The following is a 22,315-nucleotide window of genomic DNA, read 5'->3' on the forward strand; positions in this document are numbered from 1 at the left end:
GACCAAGAAAATTGGACTTCTCAGATCGCGTCCGGCTGGGAATTTTAGTGTCTAAAAAGCAAAGGGCAAGCATCTCCAACATCAGGTATGAAATGATAGAAAGGGGATCAACAGTTGTATCAAAATCTACAGTTAGAAGAAATTTGATTGATCTTGGATGGGAGAAAAAGACTGGAATTCCTTCTCCTCTCATGAAACAGGAACATAAAGACAGGCGTGTTGAGTGGTGTTTGGCACATGAAAACTTTGACTGGGAAAATGCGATTTTTACTGGTGAAAGCTCAATATGGGTATATCCCAATAATGTGAAAATATGGACAAAGTCTGCGTCAGCACCATTGTATCGACGACCTAAATACAGCCCAAAGTTTCATGTATGGGGAGGGATATCCTTATTAGGAACGACCCCGCTGTGTGTGTTTGAGGGAAATCTGACAAGTCAACGCTACACTAACATATTAGATAATTTTCTCCTTCCAAGTGCACATGTGTTTTATGGAAATGACTGGATTTTGCAGCAAGATAATGTTCCTAAACACACCGCAAAACATGCCAAGAAGTGGTTTCAGGAGAAAAATGTGACTGCATTACCATTTCCTGCATATAGTCCTGACTTAAATCCCATTGAGAACATTTGGGGGATGATGAAGGAATGTGTGAATCAAAAGGTGTTGACAAAAATTGAAGACATGAAGAGAGAAGTGGTCCGATACTGGGACAGCATAACTCACGAAACACTAACCTCTCTGATAGGAAGTATGCCTACCCGTCTTAGACTGTGCCGTGAAGCTCAAGGAGACTTGATAAAATATTAAATTGTTACCTACACAACATGAAAAGGTCAGTTCACTTTCACAATACATTCAATTTTATCTGATTTGTTCTCGTTTAATAATATGAAATGCTTTAGCTATTCTCAATAATTTTGAACCATACTGTACATGTATATCATATATCCACATATCACGCTTGCCAAGCAGCATCTGAGTCTGTATTTTGTCATTTGTGACATCACTGAACAAACAAATGTGACGCCAGTGAACAGGGCTGTCACACTCACGTAATGTGTTTTACTGCACAATGTACATGAATAAAACAGATAGTAAAGAAATTACTAGACTCAGATAAGAATGTCATATGAATTATACAAAACTCATGCAAAATTGTGTACAAAATTTCACACTCACTTCATATAAATCGTATGAAACAATTGCTTGAGTAAAAATCTCTCTATATATTGAACTGTTATCAATAAAACTTCATACGTCACAGAAAAAGTGAACTTTACAAATACACGTACGTACCTGCTTATGATGGGGAACAATGATGATGGCCAATACAGAGGTAGATTCCTTGGATTTTTTACATTCCTTATTGTCATAAAGAATAAGCCAGAACTACATGCAGCTCTTGTGATACGAAAGTTTGGAAAACATCTCAAATTGAAATTTTGAATTGTCCAGGAATGTTTTATGTGCAGGGTTTTGTGTTCATAGTAACTGGTTTGTTGATAAATTGACAAAATAGTTTCATTTGGAAGCCTACAAAATACAGCCACTGAAAATGGTAATATTTGTTACTATGGTAACCATTTTCTGTCAGTATCGAGGAAACAAAGGTTATTAACCTGTGCATAACTTGACCACACATAAGTATAACTAAGAAAAAAGGAAACCAAAATATTGGTAACAAATCAAAAATGTACTTCCCAAAATACACAAATGTGTAAGCATGTGCATGTGTGTGTGCTTGTGCGTGAAAATTTAGTTAAAACGGTAATCTCATTTATAGAAGACTCTCGTATATCAGTCTAAAAGCACTCTTCAGTGTACAAATTCCTTAAATGGCAAAACAACCAACCAACATTTCATCAAACTAAAAAAAGAGAACCATTTACTGTACATGGGTATAAATGAAAGTTAAACATTAGAGCCATCCAAATGCATGTGTGGACAGGTTTTCATGACGTGGGGATTGAGTACACTGATCTGTGTTACTTGAAGACTTATAGGTAAACTCAACCATTTCCAGTCATTCAAAAAACATGATTTAGCCTCTAAACTGAAATTTACAGGAGACTATCACGGAACAGTTGCTAAACATGCTTCTCAATCTGAAGCATCTCGCTATCAAACATCACTGACACATACCGAGTCCATTAGGTGTGAACAAAGTGAAAATATGACTGAATCTCTGAAAACTATTGGTGACACCAGGTGTTCACAACCATGGTAAGTATGCCCTGCCAATCACACAAAAGAAGGTGAGGCCAGATCAAACTGAGTACAACATCCAGGGCTTAGATTTTCGAATCTCTCTTAGCACTAAGACAGTCGTTAGTTGATATTAATGTATGGCACTTACAACTATCTTAGTGCTAAGAGAGCTTCGAAAATCTAATCCAAGACCTAGAATGAGACTTGTTCCACATCTGTGGAGGGTCCGTCAACATTTGTGTGAAGTGTTAATTCCAGGCATTTTCACATGACAAGCTTGCAAGAACCAAACATTGACAGACTAAACAAAAAGGTCAGGAATCATGAAAACATTTTAGAAGATTATCATAAATCTCATAAATCTGTGTCTTCACTCACTCAGTACAAGGAGTTATCACCAAACAGTCTGGCTCACTGTTGAGAAATCAATGGTACCAATGCTTTGGATTTGGTTCAAAAGTTGAACCAGTTATTTTTGTCCTAGTTCAGTAAGGTTTATGTTGAGTCAACTCCCATTCAATTTGACCTCATATTCTCAGACCCATGCACCTAACTGCCAGCACATTAGGTGGCTGAGTGGGTTAAAAGGCTGAGTGGGCTTTAAGTTGGTGATTAGTGTCTGACTCTGTGAGTCAAATCCAAGATGGGACTAAAAAAGAGTACTAGAGTCTGTATGTTACTGAGAAAGTGTAATTACAAATGTACCATGTGTTAGAGTTACCTAAATTACATTGAAAGGTTTTCAGTAACCAGTGAATCTTAAACTTAAACAGTGTAATTGTTCCTCAATTCTACAATATAGTTGTAAATAACTACATACATAAAATCTGCATGCACCATTAATGCCAACAAACAAAACTGCACCAAGCCACATATGGGATATTATGAGTTGAATACTATACCTGTTGATTTCTAGACTCATTCCGTCCTGTAAACTCAGACAATCAGCAACACATACAAAATATATTGATTGATCTGACACCAAAACTGACATGGAGAAGGCAACAAAGCTTTCTATCCTAAAATACCAAATGCTTGCCAATCTCCACCCACCTGAACCTATGCACCACCCTTACCGTCTCCACCCACCGAAACCTATAACAACCCTTGCCAATCTCCACCCACCTGACCCTGTGCCCCACCCTTGCCAATTTCCACCCACCTCACAAAGTCTTCTCCAACTGAAAACCCCTATACCAGGTTCTATGTCTCGATATGATTCCTCACCTGAGCAGAATACGAACCAAAATAATTATTTTTGGTATATGTGTAACCAGAATCAATGAAATAAATTAATGCATGAATCAAGTCAATCCATCTGAGCGACCATCCACATGTATACTCTTGCAATAACAATTCCCTGGCCGGGATAATACTATGTGTAAAACACGAGTCTTCGGTTGAACCGAACATGAGATTATGTGCTTTATGCATATTTAAAAACAATTAGTAACTGTTCTTGAAACAAAATGTAGAAAACAAAAACATAACAATCCTGTGCACACCATGTACACCATGTATTGTGACAAGCTGCTCACTGGTCTAAAAATATATAATTTACCTGCCATTAATGGAGGACACCATAATCTACAATGGGAAAACAGTAAATGCATATACATTCTGTAATGATCGCCTTTTTTTTCCTTGAGAGTATTTATTTTTTCCAAACTGTTCATTGTTAGCATAAGCAAGAGGAGTTAAACAAGTGCCATGCAGTCGCGCTATCTCATATTGAGACATGCAGATACCACACCATTTCATTTTAATGAAACTAAGGAACAAGATGTTCTGATGACTGAACCATTGTTTCTGAATAATCCACAGCAGCAGATGTGGGAGGTGGGTGAGTCCATGTTGCACATGCAGCCTGAACTTGTCAACCCTTCCTTGTTCCCTTGGATGGAAATGGATTCGTCTGTTCTGTAAGGGAGTTCTTAAACTCCTGCTGTCCCTAAGGTGTTCTTAAACACTCTTACATGCATATATCACCCTCATGTAAACACTTGCTTCATAACTAGCAAAGGAAACTAGTACTGATGGTGACAGGCCAGTGAGAGACACTTATGGCAAGGCTTACATGCATTGTTGCAATGCAAAGTACTTTTTTTTGTACTTTGGAAAAACCTCAGACCATGTTTCTGTTCAAGGAATCAGAGAAGGGGAAATGCATATTACAGGATACGTTTTTATAAAATTATCAATGAAACGCTTGCATGTTATCAGAAACTGCAACTTGATAATACCCTCCAAACTGCTTGACAACCACCCATTATCATGCCCATTATTAGGTGATGTCATAGAGAGGTCATCTCTTCATGGTCAATCACCTACCGTTCGTTTTAACTTGGGTTAAATAACGACTATATTTCTGACTAACATTCGTAACATGTACCTATGCCATTATGTACTTTCTTGCTGGTGCCATCCATATCAAGTGTACTATAAATTACAACAAGCAGCAATGAAAACATAAACTACTCTAACATTGAACTGCTAGGGCAGCTGGTATTATGGGCAAAGGTCAAGGTCCAATGTTGTCACTCTCAACAATGACATCATCTGTTTTATGATGTTTCCATATTTGTAAAAATGGTGTCAGTGACCTCCGTCGTTTGTTGTTAGCAGCAAATGCTTCAAAAGAGATACCATTGTTGTTTTCAGGTTATTAAGAAATCTATTCATTTTAGTTGTAATAACGGTAATGCTATTTTTCAGAGCGTTTTCATTTGTGGAAGCCCTCAGTCATTTCAAATGCCCTTCTTCGTTAGGTGTTTAAGTTAATGAATTTCCTCGGGCTTTGCAAATGATAATGCCCTGGAAACTATGTTCACCCATTCATTGTAAAATTGCGAATAAGTAGGACTGAACGGAAATTTATGAAGTATTGGTTACCTAGCAGCTTTTGGAACATGAACAAAGAAACTGCATATAACTGTAAATGTTGACACATTTGTGGACAATGTAAAACCAGTCAACTTGTATACACTCAGTTCCTTCAGGAAATAAATGAACTATTTTACAAATTAACATGAAGCAAATATTTCAACACATGGACTGAGACTTATTATGCACCAAACAGACTCACAATAACATGATGTTTTAAGAGACTGGGCCATGGCAAGAGAATGGCGGATGGTCAGTTGGCTGAAACGCAACACACTGTTAAGTGCAGATGAGCTGAACATGGCAACCCTGGCAATAATGGCATTGGTCCCATCTCTTCAGACGGCTGCAAAGGAGATCCTTGACATATCCAACCTTTATACTAGGCCACAGTAATGGAGATCCTTGACACATCCCACCCCACTAAGCCATAGTAACGGAGATTCTTGAAACATCCTATTCTTTTACTAAATCACCGTAAAGGAGATCCTTGAAACATCCCATCCCTTTACCAGACCACAGTAAAAGATTTCCTGGAACATTGTATCCCTTTACTAGACCAATGTTAAGGAGATCCTTGAAAATCCTCTCTCCTTACTAAACCAAACTGAAGATCCTTTACACATCCCACCCCTTTAATAGACCACAGTAAAGGAGATCCTTGAAAGATCCTATCCCTTAACTATAGAAGTCAAGGGGATCCTTGAAACATCCTATCACTTTACTAAACCAGTAAAGGAAATCCTTGAAACATCATGAGTTTCATTTGCCAGACAGGAATGGACTTACATCACATGTAAACTGTATATACATATCTGGCAATGAAGAACTTGTGGTTGTGAACCGAGTGAATTACAGCAGTAATGTATACAGATTTTGTGTAATCATTAACTGAGTAGTAAACAAAACACTAAAGAGCGAGTCACTCGTTTCACTCACCTCATTCCAGCCATACAATATCTGACTGCTTAGACATCTAAATGTCTATTAACGAAGAAATCAGAAAAGGGCACAGACACGTATGTGCAGACGTGGACATGGGTCTTCACATGGCTGCACGTTACCAATGGCACTATCAATCGACTCAAAAAGTTAAAGATGTCTCAGAAGTACAGTGGAAGTACATAAACCTGAAGTAAACATATCTTGTATATTTGGTGATTCACTCGGATGTTTAAAATGTCTATGAACTAAAAAATATGTCAAATGTTTCTCAATAAATACCTGTACATTTAGTAAATATGATATGCAGCTACACTGGAGTAAGACATTAATCTGCATGGGCTGAAATATACATCTCTCACACACATGAAAATAGTATTAATGCATCCAAGTTACAAACACACTAGCACCCCTATCACAAACAAATAGACTCTCTCTTTTGTCTATCTCAGACCATTCCATTCGAGCTAAAGGGATGGCCATGTCACACATTGCCTTGGCAACCTACTGTTCCAATCACTCCAGTTCAATAATAACATCTTCTTCATTGACTGTGTCCCCTGCCTTGAAGTGGACCTTTTTCACCTGAATAGAAACAGTTACAATTTGATTTACAAAAAGGAGCACAAACTTCAAAGGTAAAATCAAGGTTGAATTTTTGCTGTGAGAAGGCAGATCATCAGTCTGTCTGTGGGAAACAAGACGGCTGGTTCTGCTTTCAACCCCATTTCATGTTTTGCAAAAGCCAAACATGGCCACTTTTAATGTGTTCTTAGATCTAGTTTTATACAACATTCAAAAGATTTACAATTATGATTGACTCCAAGCTATTAATTAATGTTGATTTATGCTAATCTTTTGACATACAAACCAGTGGTTTTATGTTCAACAGTATATCCCATCATGACCTACAGCAGCCCCAGTTCCCAGATCAGTACAGACTTGAGACTCAATATACAGAGTTGTCTCACCTTTGCAACCTTGGCAGCTACAAGACTATTCTGCATCTTCATGGCCTCTAACACACACACTTCCTGCCCCTCGGCCACCTGGGAAATATTCAATGGTTACATGGAAACCTGTATTATACTGGTGGTATAATTACTTATGTACTGCTATGTACTTCTGCTTCCGATCATTTTGTAGCGAAATTTTGTTCATTTGCATAGTCTTCATGAATGATTAGCTATATGTAATAAAATGTTTTTGAAATCAATTATCAGTTTCTTCCTTTATGCACAATACATAATTCAAGGATGGGGGTGATGATGATTTTTGAGATTTTCATGCACAATGTGATTGACCCACCCTAAAATTTAAGGGAGCCCTCTCTATGTTATGTACAAAATCAATGCCCCCTCACCTTTCCCATATTTTTAAAGTATAAATTTTAAATATTTGTATGTACAAAATTGATGACCCCCAACCTAGCCCTTCCTCATCCTTGATATCTCCAGGGCATACGTTCCGATAAGTCTCCACTATACCCTGGGTGCATCTACGACCCTGTCCGAAACTTTTATTACCTCCCTTTGTTGGCTCGTATTCTCACAATCAGCCAATCAGCGAAGCCGCCGTTACAACTGAACTAACGATAGCGGTTGCAACTGCGAAGGTTCGTTCTCAGTGCGAGTCAGTTTTAGGAGAAATCAGACAGACATTTTTGGAATAGGAGTTACTAGTTAGCAATAAAACCCAACTGATCTCCTGATCAGAACACCATATACAGGGTTCAATCGTATACTGACTATATTTCGGAATACTGACATCCAACCCAAGATACAGTTTGGCACAATGAATCCTTCGTTTGGCACTTATAAGAAAACCTATGAGCACATCTACACAAAGATACATTATTTGAGGAACTTTTTACCATGTCTCCATCTTGAACAGACACTGACTTCAGAACACCAGGCATAGGCGCCAAGATGACGGAACTGATGTCTACCTCCTTCTTCTCAGGCATCAGTTTGGTCAGGTCTGACGCCAGGTCATCAAGGACTGTGACAGGGAACTGTAGAAATAAAATTTAGTAGAACTATATTCTTACTATCATCAACTGCATATACTTCAAGATAGTACTTCTCTGCATGAAAGTCATTTACAGAGGTTTTATATCTTCTTGAGTGAGTAAGTGAGTAAGTGAGTGAGTGAGTGAGTGAGTGAGTGAGTGAGTGAGTGAGTGAGTGAGTGAGTGAAGCTTTAAACTACTTTTAGCAATATTCCAGCAATATCATAACTGGGTACCCATTTCTGGTGTCCCCCTATGTGCTGGAAAATTTGCAAAAACGGCATAAAACCATACTCACTCATTCACCACAAGAGACATGTTTCAACCATGCCAAATGGTTTAAAGTAGGGAAATTGCTCATCAACTTTAAAGTCTTGCATTAAAGTATGATTAACAGAGCTTTAACTACAAAACAACTGCCCTACTCACCACGGTCCCATAGAATCTCAGCTTGTAGTTCCCAGCTCCATCTCGGTTGGTCAACTGTGAAAGCATGTTCTAAATTACTGAATACACATGTAAGATATTTTCCAGGGGCCCGTTTCACAAAACTCTCGTAAGCCTAAGATCTCGTAACTTTTCTCGTAGCTCTTGTACCTGGCATACTGTAACATAGGAGGTGCAAATGCTACGAGGAAAGTTACGAGATCATAGGATTACGAGAGTTTTGTGAAACGGGGCCCAGGAATAAAACCATTGACCACTGGCATGAGGATTCAGTTTTTCTGTTGCTTCTTGTGACAAATGTTCCATTCTTTTGATTGTTTGTTTGCTCTCATGTCATGGCATTGTCCCAAATAACATAAGATGACAGCAGATTTTTATGGATGCATCTCAATTCATATTCTTGGCAACCAGTCTATACCCAGTCATGAACAACAGGGCTGTGGTGATTATAGGTCTATGTATACATCTTGACAAGACACCCACCCAGTGTAAAGATGGCACTAACCTGAATGATCCTCTCCTCCCCGTTTATGGTTGTCTCAATGAGAGGGGAGGAGAACGAGATGTTGCCAGAGACAGTCAATGTCTGGTCCCCTGTCTCAACATTGAAGCTGCCATCTTCTTTCTGGCAGACACTGGTCGGGTAGGAGGTACCACCAAACTGAACATTGACATGCCATTCTTGAACATTTTGCTTTACATTTGGGATCCTGCAGAAAAAGAATGGGAAAAACATGAGTTGTTTTTGTACACTGCAGACAGGAGAAGGGTTTTACAAGGCATATGTGATCCTTAATGATAAAAATAATGGACGCAACTAACAGATGAGTCTAATGGGGCAACAAAACAGTATGAATCATTCAAACTAATTCCATGTTCAACATGCGTGTTCAACGTACAAGAATATGTCACAGTCTCATTAGTATAATCATGAACTGCTAAGTTGATCTTCTTCATAAAATCTGAGTCAGTACACTCAACAACAACTGCACTTGGTCAATATATGATGACTTGCCATTAATTAAGTCACACGGCTTAATCACCCCATTTGCCTGGGATGAATTTTCACCCAGGAACAATCATCTCTGTCTCCTACTCCTCCTTTATCAAAGCATGTATCGTGTCATAGCATCAGTACAATTATGTGAAGTATGCTACCGGCTTTCAGCCCAATATGATACACAGGTTACAATAAGCAAAGGACCCACACACAATATCCTTCACACACAGAACCCAAACAGAGGCTTTGATAAATATTTAAAACATGAAATATTTCCTTCATAACACTGATATTAAACTCACCTTGTCTGGTTCTTAAAGTTGCTGGTGCGAATTTTATCTTTAGCATAAACAACCGCTGCCACAGCTACAAGCTCATTCCTTTCCCGAGAGTTCAGCTGCTTTCCTGCAAAATAGGTTAATGTATGTTAATGTATTATACACATCACTAACTGCTTCAATCTCATCATGTTCTAACCTTGCTGCAAAACCTCTCCACCAGACTTATCGAAAATGAATAACTCACTTAGCATTCAATATAGAAACAATTACCTCCCTCAGAACCTGGCAGTAGGAAGACATCCCTTTCTACCACATAGCAAGAGTTACCCTTGGTATCTGACAAGAACATGATTTTCCTCTGGTAGCTAACAGCAAAAGTTTCATCCCTTGGTACCTGACATGAAGATTTTCCCTTGGTAGCTAACAGCAAACGTTACATCCCTTGGTACCTCATCCTTGATATCTCCAGGGCATACGTTCCGATAAGTCTCCACTACACCCTGGATGCATCTACAGCTACAGCCCAATAAATTTATTACCTCCCTTGGCTGGCTTTTTATCAAAGGGAGGTAATAAATTTTTCGGGCCGAGCCGTAGATGCATCCAGGGTATAGTGGAGATTCATCGGAACGTATACCCTGGAGATATCGAGGATGCTGGTACCTGACATGAAGATTTTCCCTTGGTAGCTAACAGCAAAAGTTACATCCCTTGGTAACTGACATGAAGATTTTCCCTTGAGAGCTAACAGGAAGGGTTACATCCCTTGGTACCTGACATGAAGATTTTCCCTTGGTATCTATCAGCAAGAGTTACATCCCTTTGTACCCGACAAGAAGACTTTCCCTTGGTAACTGACAGCAAAAGTTACATCCCTTGGTAACTGACATCAAAAGTTACATCCCTTGGTAACTGACATCAAAAGTTACATCCCTTGGTAACTGACATTAAGAGTGATATACCTTGATATTTGCTCTCATGCAGACATAGATCTGGAATAAAATGAATTTTCCAGATACCCACCTTGGAACCCTTCTGGATACACGTGGGGTAAGTAGTTGGTGCTGATGTCACCCTTGACAAATCTGCCCTCTGTCAAGATGTCACGCAGCAGGGGGATGTTGTGAGTCACACCTGTACAGATACGATAGTTAGTTACCTTATCCCAATCGAATCAACTGTAGAAACACTCCCTGCATCATGCTTCTCAACTCAGTGTATGTCCCTTGGTTGATAACAGATTTAGAATCCTGGGCCTATATTTTCTAAGCTCTCTTAGCGCTAAGATAGTCGTAAGTTAAAGTTAATGTATGGCACTTACGACTATCGTAGCGCTAAGAGAGCTTCGAAAATCTAGGCCCTGTTCATAAATGTTGGTCCTAACTGTCAAGGGTTTTACCTTTTATCACATAAGAATCCAGGGCTTTTATCATTGATCTGAGGGCGTCATTTCTGGTAGGTCCGTAGGTCACCAGCTGTTTAAAAAACAAAATAAATATTACAATTCACTTTTGAGAAAAGTGCAGTGCAATTTAATAATAATTATAATGAAAACACCAACTCACACCTGTCTCAATTTAGCTACATAAACTTGCCATGAACTATTACTGACACATGCATTTAATATGTATCAACATCAAGCCCTGCTGTCTGTTTTTTTTTTTTAAACTGCTTTGGGAATATGTGAATTAACTTGCTTCTTGAAACAAATGTTTCAGCCTACAGCAGACTAAACTCTGGGTCAGTAATCTGCAATTCCTCATGCCAAGGAAGATATCCTTATAATGTGGCCTGGCAAAGTTGTAACCATAATCTATTACAGTCATCCCTCACAATAGAAATCTTTGTGATACCACAGTTTCAGTTAAATCTCCTATCATTTGTTTCAGTTAAACCATGGCATAGTCTGTGGCTCTCATGAATAAAAAGATCCTCACTAAGCACACATGTTGTATCATTAACCTGATTTCTTACCTTACAGATCATTGGGTCGTAGTAGATGCTGATGTCGCTGCCCTCCATCACACCACTGTCACAGCGAACCTAAGCAACACACATACAGTCGGGATTGGACCTAAAAATCTGTTCACAGACACATAAACTTTTTGCAAATATTTTGTGACTACTTCAAGTTTTGAGACAATTATAAATGCGTTTTTGTTTGTGTATTTGTTGTTTAACACCATGTTCAGCAATGTTCCACCTATGTGACAGTGGTCTTGAATTCTGGACCAGACAAACCAGTGATCAACATCATGAGTATCAATCTATGCAACTGGGATACGATGACATATGTCAGCCAAGTGAGCGAGCCTGGCCACCCAATCCAGTGAGTCGCAACAAGCATGGGTTGCTGAGGACCAATTCTAACCTGGATATTCATGGGTTGTTGAAAGAACGGGTAAACAAGGTGACATAACAGACTTGATTATTCCCTTTTTATAACCTGTTTCTTCATGAGTCAATGGCATGTAAACACTCAGGTGTGGTTCAGATGGCTGAAAACATGAACAACAAGAGATCCAGCATTCAGGTCACACTATCTGTTAATCTCCCTATCACACTCCCTGATACTCTCCTAGTTACGCTCCCTGATAATCTATCTGTTAATCTCCCTATCACGCTCCCTGATACTCTCCCAGTAACGCTCCCTGATACTCTATCTGCTAATCTCCCTATCACACTCCCAGTTACACTCCCTGATACTCTCCCTATTACTCTCCCAGTTACACTCCCTGATACTCTCCCTGATACGCTCGCTGATATTCTCGCTGTTACTCTCCCTGATACTCTCCCAGTTACACTCCCTGATATGCTCGCTGATATTCTCGCTGTTACTCTCCCTGATACACTCCCTGATACGCTCCCTGATATTCTCGCTGTTACTCTCCCTGATACTCTCCCTGTTACACTCCCTGATACTCTCCCTGTTACGCTCCCAGATACTCTCCCTGATACTCTCCCTGTTACACTCCCTATTACGGTCCCTGTGACAGACTGCACTTACCTGAGGAATATGAAGAGGTTCCACATATTTCGACAATCGACCAATAGATGGCATTCCAAAATTCTTATAAGGATCCTGAAATAAGAAGAGTCTACATTAAATCAAACCAAGTGCTACTTACATGAGAACATGTAACTGTGAAAAACATTCAATTTGAAACGGAAAAGTATAGAGAAAAACATCCTGTGTTTTCAGATTTGAGGCGAAGAACAGAACTGAATCAGTCAATATTTCATTTGCTTGGTTCTTAAGTTCAATCGTTGACCAATTTCTGCAGTATTACAGTTATTTCCTACTGGCCATTATAGTCACTCACTCATATCACAAAGTACATCCCCTGAACGATCTTGATAACCAAAACACTGAGTGTGACTTACCTCTGCATACACTCTACACTCAAAGGACCAGCCATCTACAGGAATATCTGCCTGTGTGTGGTTCAGTTTATGGCCTGGAAACAATATGCTTATAATGAACTGACAGATGTGTTTTTCTTCATCCCGAACAGTTCCTGTGTACTTTAGCCAAAATGCGTGTAACATGTAATAAATATAGGTGAAGCGGCATACCACAATATCAGCTGAACCATAGTATTTGACTTCGATTTGGTATACCATAATGCAGTCCAGAAATGCGGTATTTTTGGTTTTCATACCGTCATTTCTGGTCATAAAATGACAGTTATGATCCTTCAAAATAACAAGGATTACGGTTATGGTTTTGCACTTGTTATCAATTTTCTGCAATATAAAAAAAGATAATAATAAAAAATACATTAATAATAATTCTACAATATGGTCATTACTCATATACTGAACCAAGATGGACTGAACCAAGATGGACTGAACCAAACACCTTGAACCGAAATACGCACTGTACCATGGTTAGAAGGTACTCTTACACCTATATTAACAATCTGAAATTCGTGGTAAGGGATGTAGAATATAGGATACGGGATGCAGGATACGGAACGCGGTATACACCATTTATGTTCTCGTTACCAAAGATCTCTTCCATTTACATATTAGAAAAGTATAATTATTATTATATTATGGATAATGATTTTTTACTCCTAGGATGTGACGTTTCGGTATAGCTTCTTATATAGTTATCAAGCACCAGTAAAGCAATACACCACAGAACTGGCTTAAGATGTATTGCTTTACTCTTGCTTGATAACCATATAAGAAGCTGTACCAAAACGTCACATCCTAGAATTAAAGAAGTTGTTATCCATAAAGTATTATACTTTTCTATTATCCATCAACTTCTAAAATGCCCATCAAACAGATCATTTACATGCTTAAGAGTCACATGGGTTTACAACACTTTCAACACAACACAGGGAGACAGTCTAAACTCTCAGATGAGATGAGAGTTACCTACCCTTTGCAACCCTCATCATCTGATGTACAATGTCAATACCAGTGATGCACTCAGTGATTGGATGTTCCACTTGGAGCCGAGTGTTCATCTCAAGGAAGTAGAAGTTCCTTGCAGAGTCAACTAAGAACTCAACAGTCCCTGGATGATAAAAAACACTCATGTCAAAACACATCACATTAGTAAATTTGTAAAGGATTACTATTTATACTGATTCTAAAAATGAAAAAAAAGTAAGAAAAAGGAATGAATAAACTACTGTTAACATTGTAACACACAGTCACACTTAGGTGGTATATTACTGGCTTTTCTAAGATGCTTCAGTGAAAGATCAAAGGTGCTGACAGTACTTGTACAGCCTCCTTCAGTAAACTACTCTGTTTACTGTTTCTTGGTTTGCAGTTGCGTTGCTCAGCTAACATCACTGATGGAAACATTACATTTATGTTTTCCAGCGGATAAAACGTCTCATAGTTTGACTCACAATTTTACAGTGACATGGTAACATTCGCAATGTTTACATTCCCACGATGTGATTGTGGAATATCACTTGACTAGTAAGCTTCATCTGGATGTACTGATCTAAGCTTACATTGGTAATAAAAGTATAACGTTCATATTACCTCATATGGTTGAAATTAATCACAAATGTAATTAAAATGATTAAGAGAAGATATTTAATCGAATCGTAAATCATCACTAAACTGTCATTTGTTTTTCTGCTAAGATTTGTCTTAATGTAGTAGGGGACTGACACATCAAAAGAACAGCGTGTCAGTTAGCCCTGTGCGAGGATTCTTAATTTAGGTTATAGACACTGTTGTTCGTTTTCTGCCTTAGTTTAATCCAAATTATCCTTAGAAAGTATTAACATCTTAGAAAAGAAATATATTTTGCTTTAATACCATGTATAGTGTAATAAAGCAGGACACTTGCATCCGAGATTTTAATATTATAATAGTTCAGGGCAATTCTGAGTGAGTGAGTGAATGAGTGAGAGAGTGAGAGATTTTGTTGCCACTTTTCATAATATTCTAATAATATCACAGCAGCGGACACACCAGAAAGGGGCTGGACATATAGTGCCCATGTTGGAAATTCAACTTGGTCTTCAAGGTGATGGGTGAATGCTTAAACCACTCGGCTATACTGCCAATCAAGGGGTGTATCATCAACCATGTCGAGGACTTGGCCTTGTTTCACAAAGCTATCACAGCGCTATGAGTGTCAAAAGTCTATGTATAGTGTAGTGTATAGGTACAACAGTCATAGCACTACAATAGCCATGTGAAAAAGGTCCTTGATCACCCAAACTGGGTGTGTTCCTCAAACCAACTGCTCCTCATTATACATACAATCATTGTATATGACAAGATATAGATAATATAAAGTTTATGATAGTTTATCCTGCAGCACTCTGTAATAAAAAAAAACCCCGCATAATAAGCGTCTCCAAGGGAAATTGCAGCATATACACAAAAAGAAAACATTAAAAGGAAATGATTACTCACCTGCTGACGTATAGCCGACCTGTTTTGCCAGAGCTACAGCCTGTTCTCCCATTGCTTTCCTCATGGCTGGATCAAGAAATGTGCTTCAATGGAAAGAGAGACACAGTCACAAACATAACTCACAGACGTGATCACGGACTGTTTCGTAGAATTGTCAGCTTGGAGTGAAAATGTACTTTAAATGAAGAACTTGTTCCAAATTTTAATTTGTCAGCCGAAGTATTGATCTGCTACAACATTCCATTTTGCTGTTTACCTGACAATATACTCAATTAAGTGAAGATAACAATCCCTAACTTTAACAATTCAAGCATTTGACATGGGAATTTTTATTGCTAACTTCATGATCAACAGTCTCTGTTTTCACATTCGTACTGGCAATCGTCCAACTGATGTCCCTCTTTAATGTTCAAGGGTACTTTAAAGTACAGCAAATGCATAAAATCGGTGATTTACAATGTGATTAGGTTGTCTGAGAAATCATCCACTTGCAGAGTTTGAGATCAACTGGATCACTGGATGAAGAGTTATTTATAAAAACGGGTCCACATGCATTTCATGCCAAACTATAACAAAAGGGATTAACATATATAACAGCTGGTATACATGTTTTGTACCTTGGGGCCTCCTCTATAACCTTCTGGTTTCTTCTCTGGATTGAACATTCTCTTTCATTTAACCACAGAGCATTTCCATGACGATCACACAACACCTGTTAAAGAGGAACATGAAGATAATCAGATAATTAGTGAGTGAGATCTGAGTCAAAAGACCCAAAACTGGTGCAGATCTCACATGAAGATTTGTTTGTTGTTCAACACTGTATATGCATAAACTATGACAGTGTTACCTGAGTAGGATGCAATATGAAATATTAACATGATTAAAGAACACAATGATCAGAAGTATCACCTGCACTTCGATATGTCTTGGATTGTCAATGAACTTCTCGATCAGCATCCTGTCATCACCGAAGCTGGACTGAGCTTCCTGTGTAGATAATCGGAATGCTTGTCTGGAAAAGGAAACAAGCACGTGAAGGATGGAAAGAGCACATTATTACACTGAACAAATGATGTTTTTGTCAAAAGTTAACAAAGAAATCTGTTCCCAATCTGTTCAAAAGGGCATGTACACTGAATGCTTCCAAACAAGGAATGGGTGTGTGGGTAGGTGAGTGGGTGAGTGGGTGAGTGGGTGAGTGGGTGAGTGGGTGAGTGGGTGAGTGAGCACAAAATGCATATATAGCATTACGTGCCAGGAATATACAACAAATTTCACTACAGTTAAGACAAAAAGAACTAATGCATATATATATATTCATTTCCTCCCGGCCCCACACACCTACCTGGTCTCTTCATCATTCCATGCCACCCTCATTTCCTCCCGGCCCCGTCCACCTACCTGGGCTCTTCATCATTCCATACCACCCTCATTTCCTCCTGGCCCCACCCACCAAATTGGTCTCCTCATCATTCCATGCCACCCTCATTTTCTCCCAGCCCCACCCACCTAATTGGTCTCTTCATCATTCCATGCCACCCTCATTTTCTCCCAGCCCCACCCACCTAATTGGTCTCTTCATCATTCCATGCCATCCTCATTTCCTCCCGGCCCCGTCCACCTACCTGGGCTCTTCATCATTACATGCCATCCTCATTTCCTCCCCTCTGATACCCTGCCCACCTACCTGGGCTCTTCATCATTACATGCCACCCTCATTTCCTCCCCTCCGATACCCTGCCCACCTACCTGGCCTCTTCATCATTACATGCCACCCTCGTTTCCTCCTGGCCCCACTCACCTAATTGGTCTCCTCATCATTCCATGCCACCCTCATTTCCTCCTGGCCCCACCCACCTAATTGGTCTCCTCATCATTCCATGCCACCCTCATTTCCCCCCGGCCCCGTCCACCTACCTAGTCCCTTCATCATTCCATGCCACCCTCATTTCCTCCCGGCCACGCCCACTTACATGGTCTCTTCATCATTCAATGTCACCCTCATTTCCTCCCGGCCACGCCCACTTACATGGTCTCTTCATCATTCAATGTCACCCTCATTTCCTTCCCTCCCGGACCCATCCACCTACCTGGTCTCTTCATCATTCCATGACACCATTATTTCCTTTCCGGCCCCACCCACCTACCTGGTCTCTTCATCATTCCATGACACCATTATTTCCTTTCCAGCCCCACCCACCTACCTGGTCTCTTCATCATTCCATGACACCATTATTTCCTTTCCGGCCCCATCCACCTACCTGGTCTCTTCATCATTCCAAGCCACCCTCATGCCTTTGCCTCCACCACCAGCTGATGCCTTTATCATAACAGGGTAGCCTGAAAAAATAACAGTAAACAGGGTAGTAACTAAATAAACAGTTATTGTTTTGTCTTGATAACAATTATAACTGACATGTTACAAGGTCAATGAATGAGCGTGTATTCTAACTACATTCTCAGCAAACTGGGAAGTAAACAACCCATGCTAACTGTTGCATGGATGATTGTTTTGTGTAAATGCAACCATCTCATTCTACCAGGGACCCATCTGTTGGCATTTCAAGCAAAGAAATGTCTATGCTACTGTATTTCAGTGTTGGACATTTCAGTGATTACTTCTGTATAGTATGCACAACCACATGACATCATTACTACAGTGACACTTGACAGAAAGTCAGTTATGGCACTACAATACCACTTAGGGCAGTGCTTAGATTTTTTTTGTGTTTCTCATCACCATACCGACCCTTCTGATTTTATTGCTGACCTGGAAAACATAAAAAATATGGAAGACAGATCTATAGGACAGTAGCTTAACTGAAATAACACAAAACGATTTAAAATTGTTAAACTATTATGTTACAAGAAGAAACATATTTTCTCAGCACTGAGCAGTTTCCACAAACATGAGATTCAAACCAATAGGGCCTCCTCATTGGGGACTTGGAACATGTGCAATTTCAACTTCACTACTGACCTAACTTAAAAGCCACACAACATTGGTTGGAAGTTGGTGCCATAAAAAAGAGTGACACAGTGATCAGCATCTTTCATAATGAAATCCCAGACTCACCTATTTGATTGGCAAGAGTGACACAGTGATCAGCATCTTTCACCACACCATCATGACCAGGAATCATGTTGACACCAGCCTTTGCTGCGATGCGTTTACTTTCAATCTTATCTCCCATTGCATGAATAGCTTCACTGTTGGGTCCCACAAACTCCACACCGATCTCTGCCTACAATACATTATGGTTGTTAGTAACAGTACTGATCTCAGCCTACAATACATTATGGTTGTTAGTAAAAGTACCGATCTCAGCCTACAATACTTTATGGTTGTTAGTAACAGTACTAATCTCAGTCTACAATACATTATGGTTGTTAGTAACAGTACTGATCTCAGCCTACAATACATTATGGTTGTTAGTAACAGTACCGATCTCAGCCTACAATACATTATGGTTGTTAGTAACAGTACCCATCTCAGCCTACAATATATTATGGTTGTTAGTAAAAGTACCGATCTCAGCCTACAATACTTTATGGTTGTTAGTAACAGTACTGATCTCAGCCTACAATACATTATGGTTGTTAGTAACAGTACCCATCTCAGCCTACAATATATTATGGTTGTTAGTAACAGTACCGATCTATGCCTACAATACATTATGGTTGTTAGCAACAGTACCGATCTCAGCCTACAATACTTTATGGTTGTTAGTAACAGTACCGATCTCAGCCTACAATACATTATGGTTGTTAGTAACAGTACTGATCTCAGCCTACAATACATTATGGTTGTTAGTAAAAGTACCGATCTATGCCTACAATACATTATGGTTGTTAGTAACAGTACCGATCTCAGCCTACAATACATTATGGTTGTTAGTAACAGTACCCATCTCAGCCTACAATATATTATGGTTGTTAGTAACAGTACCCATCTCAGCCTACAATATATTATGGTTGTTAGTAACAGTACCGATCTCAGTCTACAATACATTATGGTTGTTAGTAACAGTACTGATCTCAGCCTACAATACATTATGGTTGTTAGTAAAAGTACCGATCTATGCCTACAATACATTATGGTTGTTAGTAACAGTACTGATCTCAGCCTACAATACTTTATGGTTGTTAGTAACAGTACCGATCTCAGCCTACAATACATTATGGTTGTTAGTAACAGTACCCATCTCAGCCTACAATACATTATGGTTGTTAGTAACAGTACCCATCTCAGCCTACAATACATTATGGTTGTTAGTAACAGTACTGATCTCAGCCTACAATACATTATGGTTGTTAGTAACAGTACTGATCTCAGCCTACAATACATTATGGTTGTTAGTAACAGTACTGATCTCAGCCTACAATACATTATGGTTGTTAGTAAAAGTACCGATCTATGCCTACAATACATTATGGTTGTTAGTAACAGTACCGATCTCAGCCTACAATACATTATGGTTGTTAGTAACAGTACCCATCTCAGCCTACAATATATTATGGTTGTTAGTAACAGTAGCCATCTCAGCCTACAATATATTATGGTTGTTAGTAACAGTACCGATCTCAGTCTACAATACATTATGGTTGTTAGTAACAGTACCCATCTCAGCCTACAATACATTATGGTTGTTAGTAAAAGTACCGATCTATGCCTACAATACATTATGGTTGTTAGTAACAGTACTGATCTCAGCCTACAATACATTATGGTTGTTAGTAACAGTACCCATCTCAGCCTACAATACATTATGGTTGTTAGTAACAGTACCCATCTCAGCCTACAATACATTATGGTTGTTAGTAACAGTACCCATCTCAGCCTACAATATATTATGGTTGTTAGTAACAGTACCGATCTCAGTCTACAATACATTATGGTTGTTAGTAAAAGTACCGATCTCTGCCTACAATACATTATGGTTGTTAGTAAAAGTACCGATCTCTGCCTACAATACATTATGGTTGTTAGTAACAGTACTGATCTCAGCCTACAATACATTATGGTTGTTAGTAAAAGTACCGATCTATGCCTACAATACATTATGGTTGTTAGTAACAGTACCCATCTCAGCCTACAATATATTATGGTTGTTAGTAACAGTACCGATCTCAGTCTACAATACATTATGGTTGTTAGTAACAGTACTGATCTCAGCCTACAATACATTATGGTTGTTAGTAAAAGTACCGATCTCAGCCTACAATACATTATGGTTGTTAGTAACAGTACCGATCTCTGCCTACAATACATTATGGTTGTTAGTAACAGTACCGATCTCAGTCTACAATACATTATGGTTGTTAGTAACAGTACCCATCTCAGCCTACAATATATTATGGTTGTTAGTAACAGTACCGATCTCAGCCTACAATACATTATGGTTGTTAGTAACAGTACCGATCTCAGCCTACAATACATTATGGTTGTCAGTAACAGTACTGATCTCAGCCTACAATACTTTATGGTTGTCAGTAACAGTACTGATCTCAGCCTACAATACATTATGGTTGTTAGTAACAGTACTGATCTCAGTCTACAATACATTATGGTTGTTAGTAACAGTACTGATCTCAGCCTACAATACATTATGGTTGTTAGTAACAGTACCGATCTCAGCCTACAATACATTATGGTTGTTAGTAACAGTACTGATCTCAGCCTACAATACATTATGGTTGTTAGTAACAGTACCGATCTCAGCCTACAATACATTATGGTTGTTAGTAACAGTACCGATCTCTGCCTACAATACTTTATGGTTGTTAGTAACAGTACTGATCTCAGCCTACAATACATTATGGTTGTTAGTAACAGTACTGATCTCAGCCTACAATACATTATGGTTGTTAGTAACAGTACTGATCTCAGCCTACAATACTTTATGGTTGTTAGTAACAGTACCGATCTCAGCCTACAAAACATTATGGTTGTTAGTAACAGTACCAATCTTAGCCCACAATACATTATGGTTGTTAGTAACAGTACCGATCTCAGCCTACAATACATTATGGTTGTTAGCAACAGTACCGATCCCAGCCTACAATACATTATGGTTGTTAGCAACAGTACCGATCTCAGCCTACAATACTTTATGGTTGTTAGTAACAGTACCGATCTATGCCTACAATACTTTATGGTTGCTAGTAACAGTACCGATCTCAGTCTACAATACATTATGGTTGTTAGTAACAGTACCGATCTCAGCCTACAATACATTATGGTTGTTAGTAACAGTACTGATCTCAGCCTACAATACATTATGGTTGTTAGTAACAGTACTGATCTCAGTCTACAATACATTATGGTTGTTAGTAACAGTACCGATCTCAGCCTACAATACTTTATGGTTGTTAGTAACAGTACCGATCTCAGCCTACAATACATTATGGTTGTTAGTAACAGTACCGATCTCAGCCTACAATACATTATGGTTGTTAGTAACAGTAGCAATCTTAGCCCACAATACATTATGGTTGTTAGTAACAGTACCGATCTATGCCTACAATACATTATGGTTGTTAGCAACAGTACCGATCTCAGCCTACAATACTTTATGGTTGTTAGTAACAGTACTGATCTCAGCCTACAATACATTATGGTTGTTAGTAA

The 22,315-nt window shown here is 38.9% G+C and overlaps 1 protein-coding gene across 1 annotated transcript in view; it reads right to left on the bottom strand.

Annotated features, from left to right (window-relative positions):
* The window catches only part of LOC137281278 (propionyl-CoA carboxylase alpha chain, mitochondrial-like), a 40,137-nt gene that overhangs the window by 2,008 nt on the left and 15,814 nt on the right, over window positions 1-22,315 (bottom strand). Inside the window, exons 6-22 of the mRNA XM_067812442.1 lie at window positions 18,761-18,929; window positions 17,946-18,024; window positions 16,594-16,696; window positions 16,299-16,393; window positions 15,682-15,764; window positions 14,174-14,311; window positions 13,165-13,238; window positions 12,788-12,862; window positions 11,755-11,823; window positions 11,180-11,255; window positions 10,804-10,914; window positions 9,802-9,904; window positions 9,005-9,209; window positions 8,482-8,535; window positions 7,915-8,055; window positions 7,013-7,090; window positions 942-6,626 (exon numbers count right to left, since the gene is read on the bottom strand). Of these exons, the coding sequence (XP_067668543.1) occupies window positions 6,558-6,626; window positions 7,013-7,090; window positions 7,915-8,055; window positions 8,482-8,535; window positions 9,005-9,209; window positions 9,802-9,904; window positions 10,804-10,914; window positions 11,180-11,255; window positions 11,755-11,823; window positions 12,788-12,862; window positions 13,165-13,238; window positions 14,174-14,311; window positions 15,682-15,764; window positions 16,299-16,393; window positions 16,594-16,696; window positions 17,946-18,024; window positions 18,761-18,929 (1,722 nt within the window). The 3' untranslated portion in view covers window positions 942-6,557. The remainder of the gene's footprint in view (window positions 1-941; window positions 6,627-7,012; window positions 7,091-7,914; window positions 8,056-8,481; window positions 8,536-9,004; window positions 9,210-9,801; window positions 9,905-10,803; window positions 10,915-11,179; window positions 11,256-11,754; window positions 11,824-12,787; window positions 12,863-13,164; window positions 13,239-14,173; window positions 14,312-15,681; window positions 15,765-16,298; window positions 16,394-16,593; window positions 16,697-17,945; window positions 18,025-18,760; window positions 18,930-22,315) is intronic.

This window comes from Haliotis asinina, chromosome 4, assembly GCF_037392515.1.
Source record: "Haliotis asinina isolate JCU_RB_2024 chromosome 4, JCU_Hal_asi_v2, whole genome shotgun sequence".
Classification (NCBI taxonomy): Eukaryota; Metazoa; Mollusca; class Gastropoda; order Lepetellida; family Haliotidae; genus Haliotis; species Haliotis asinina.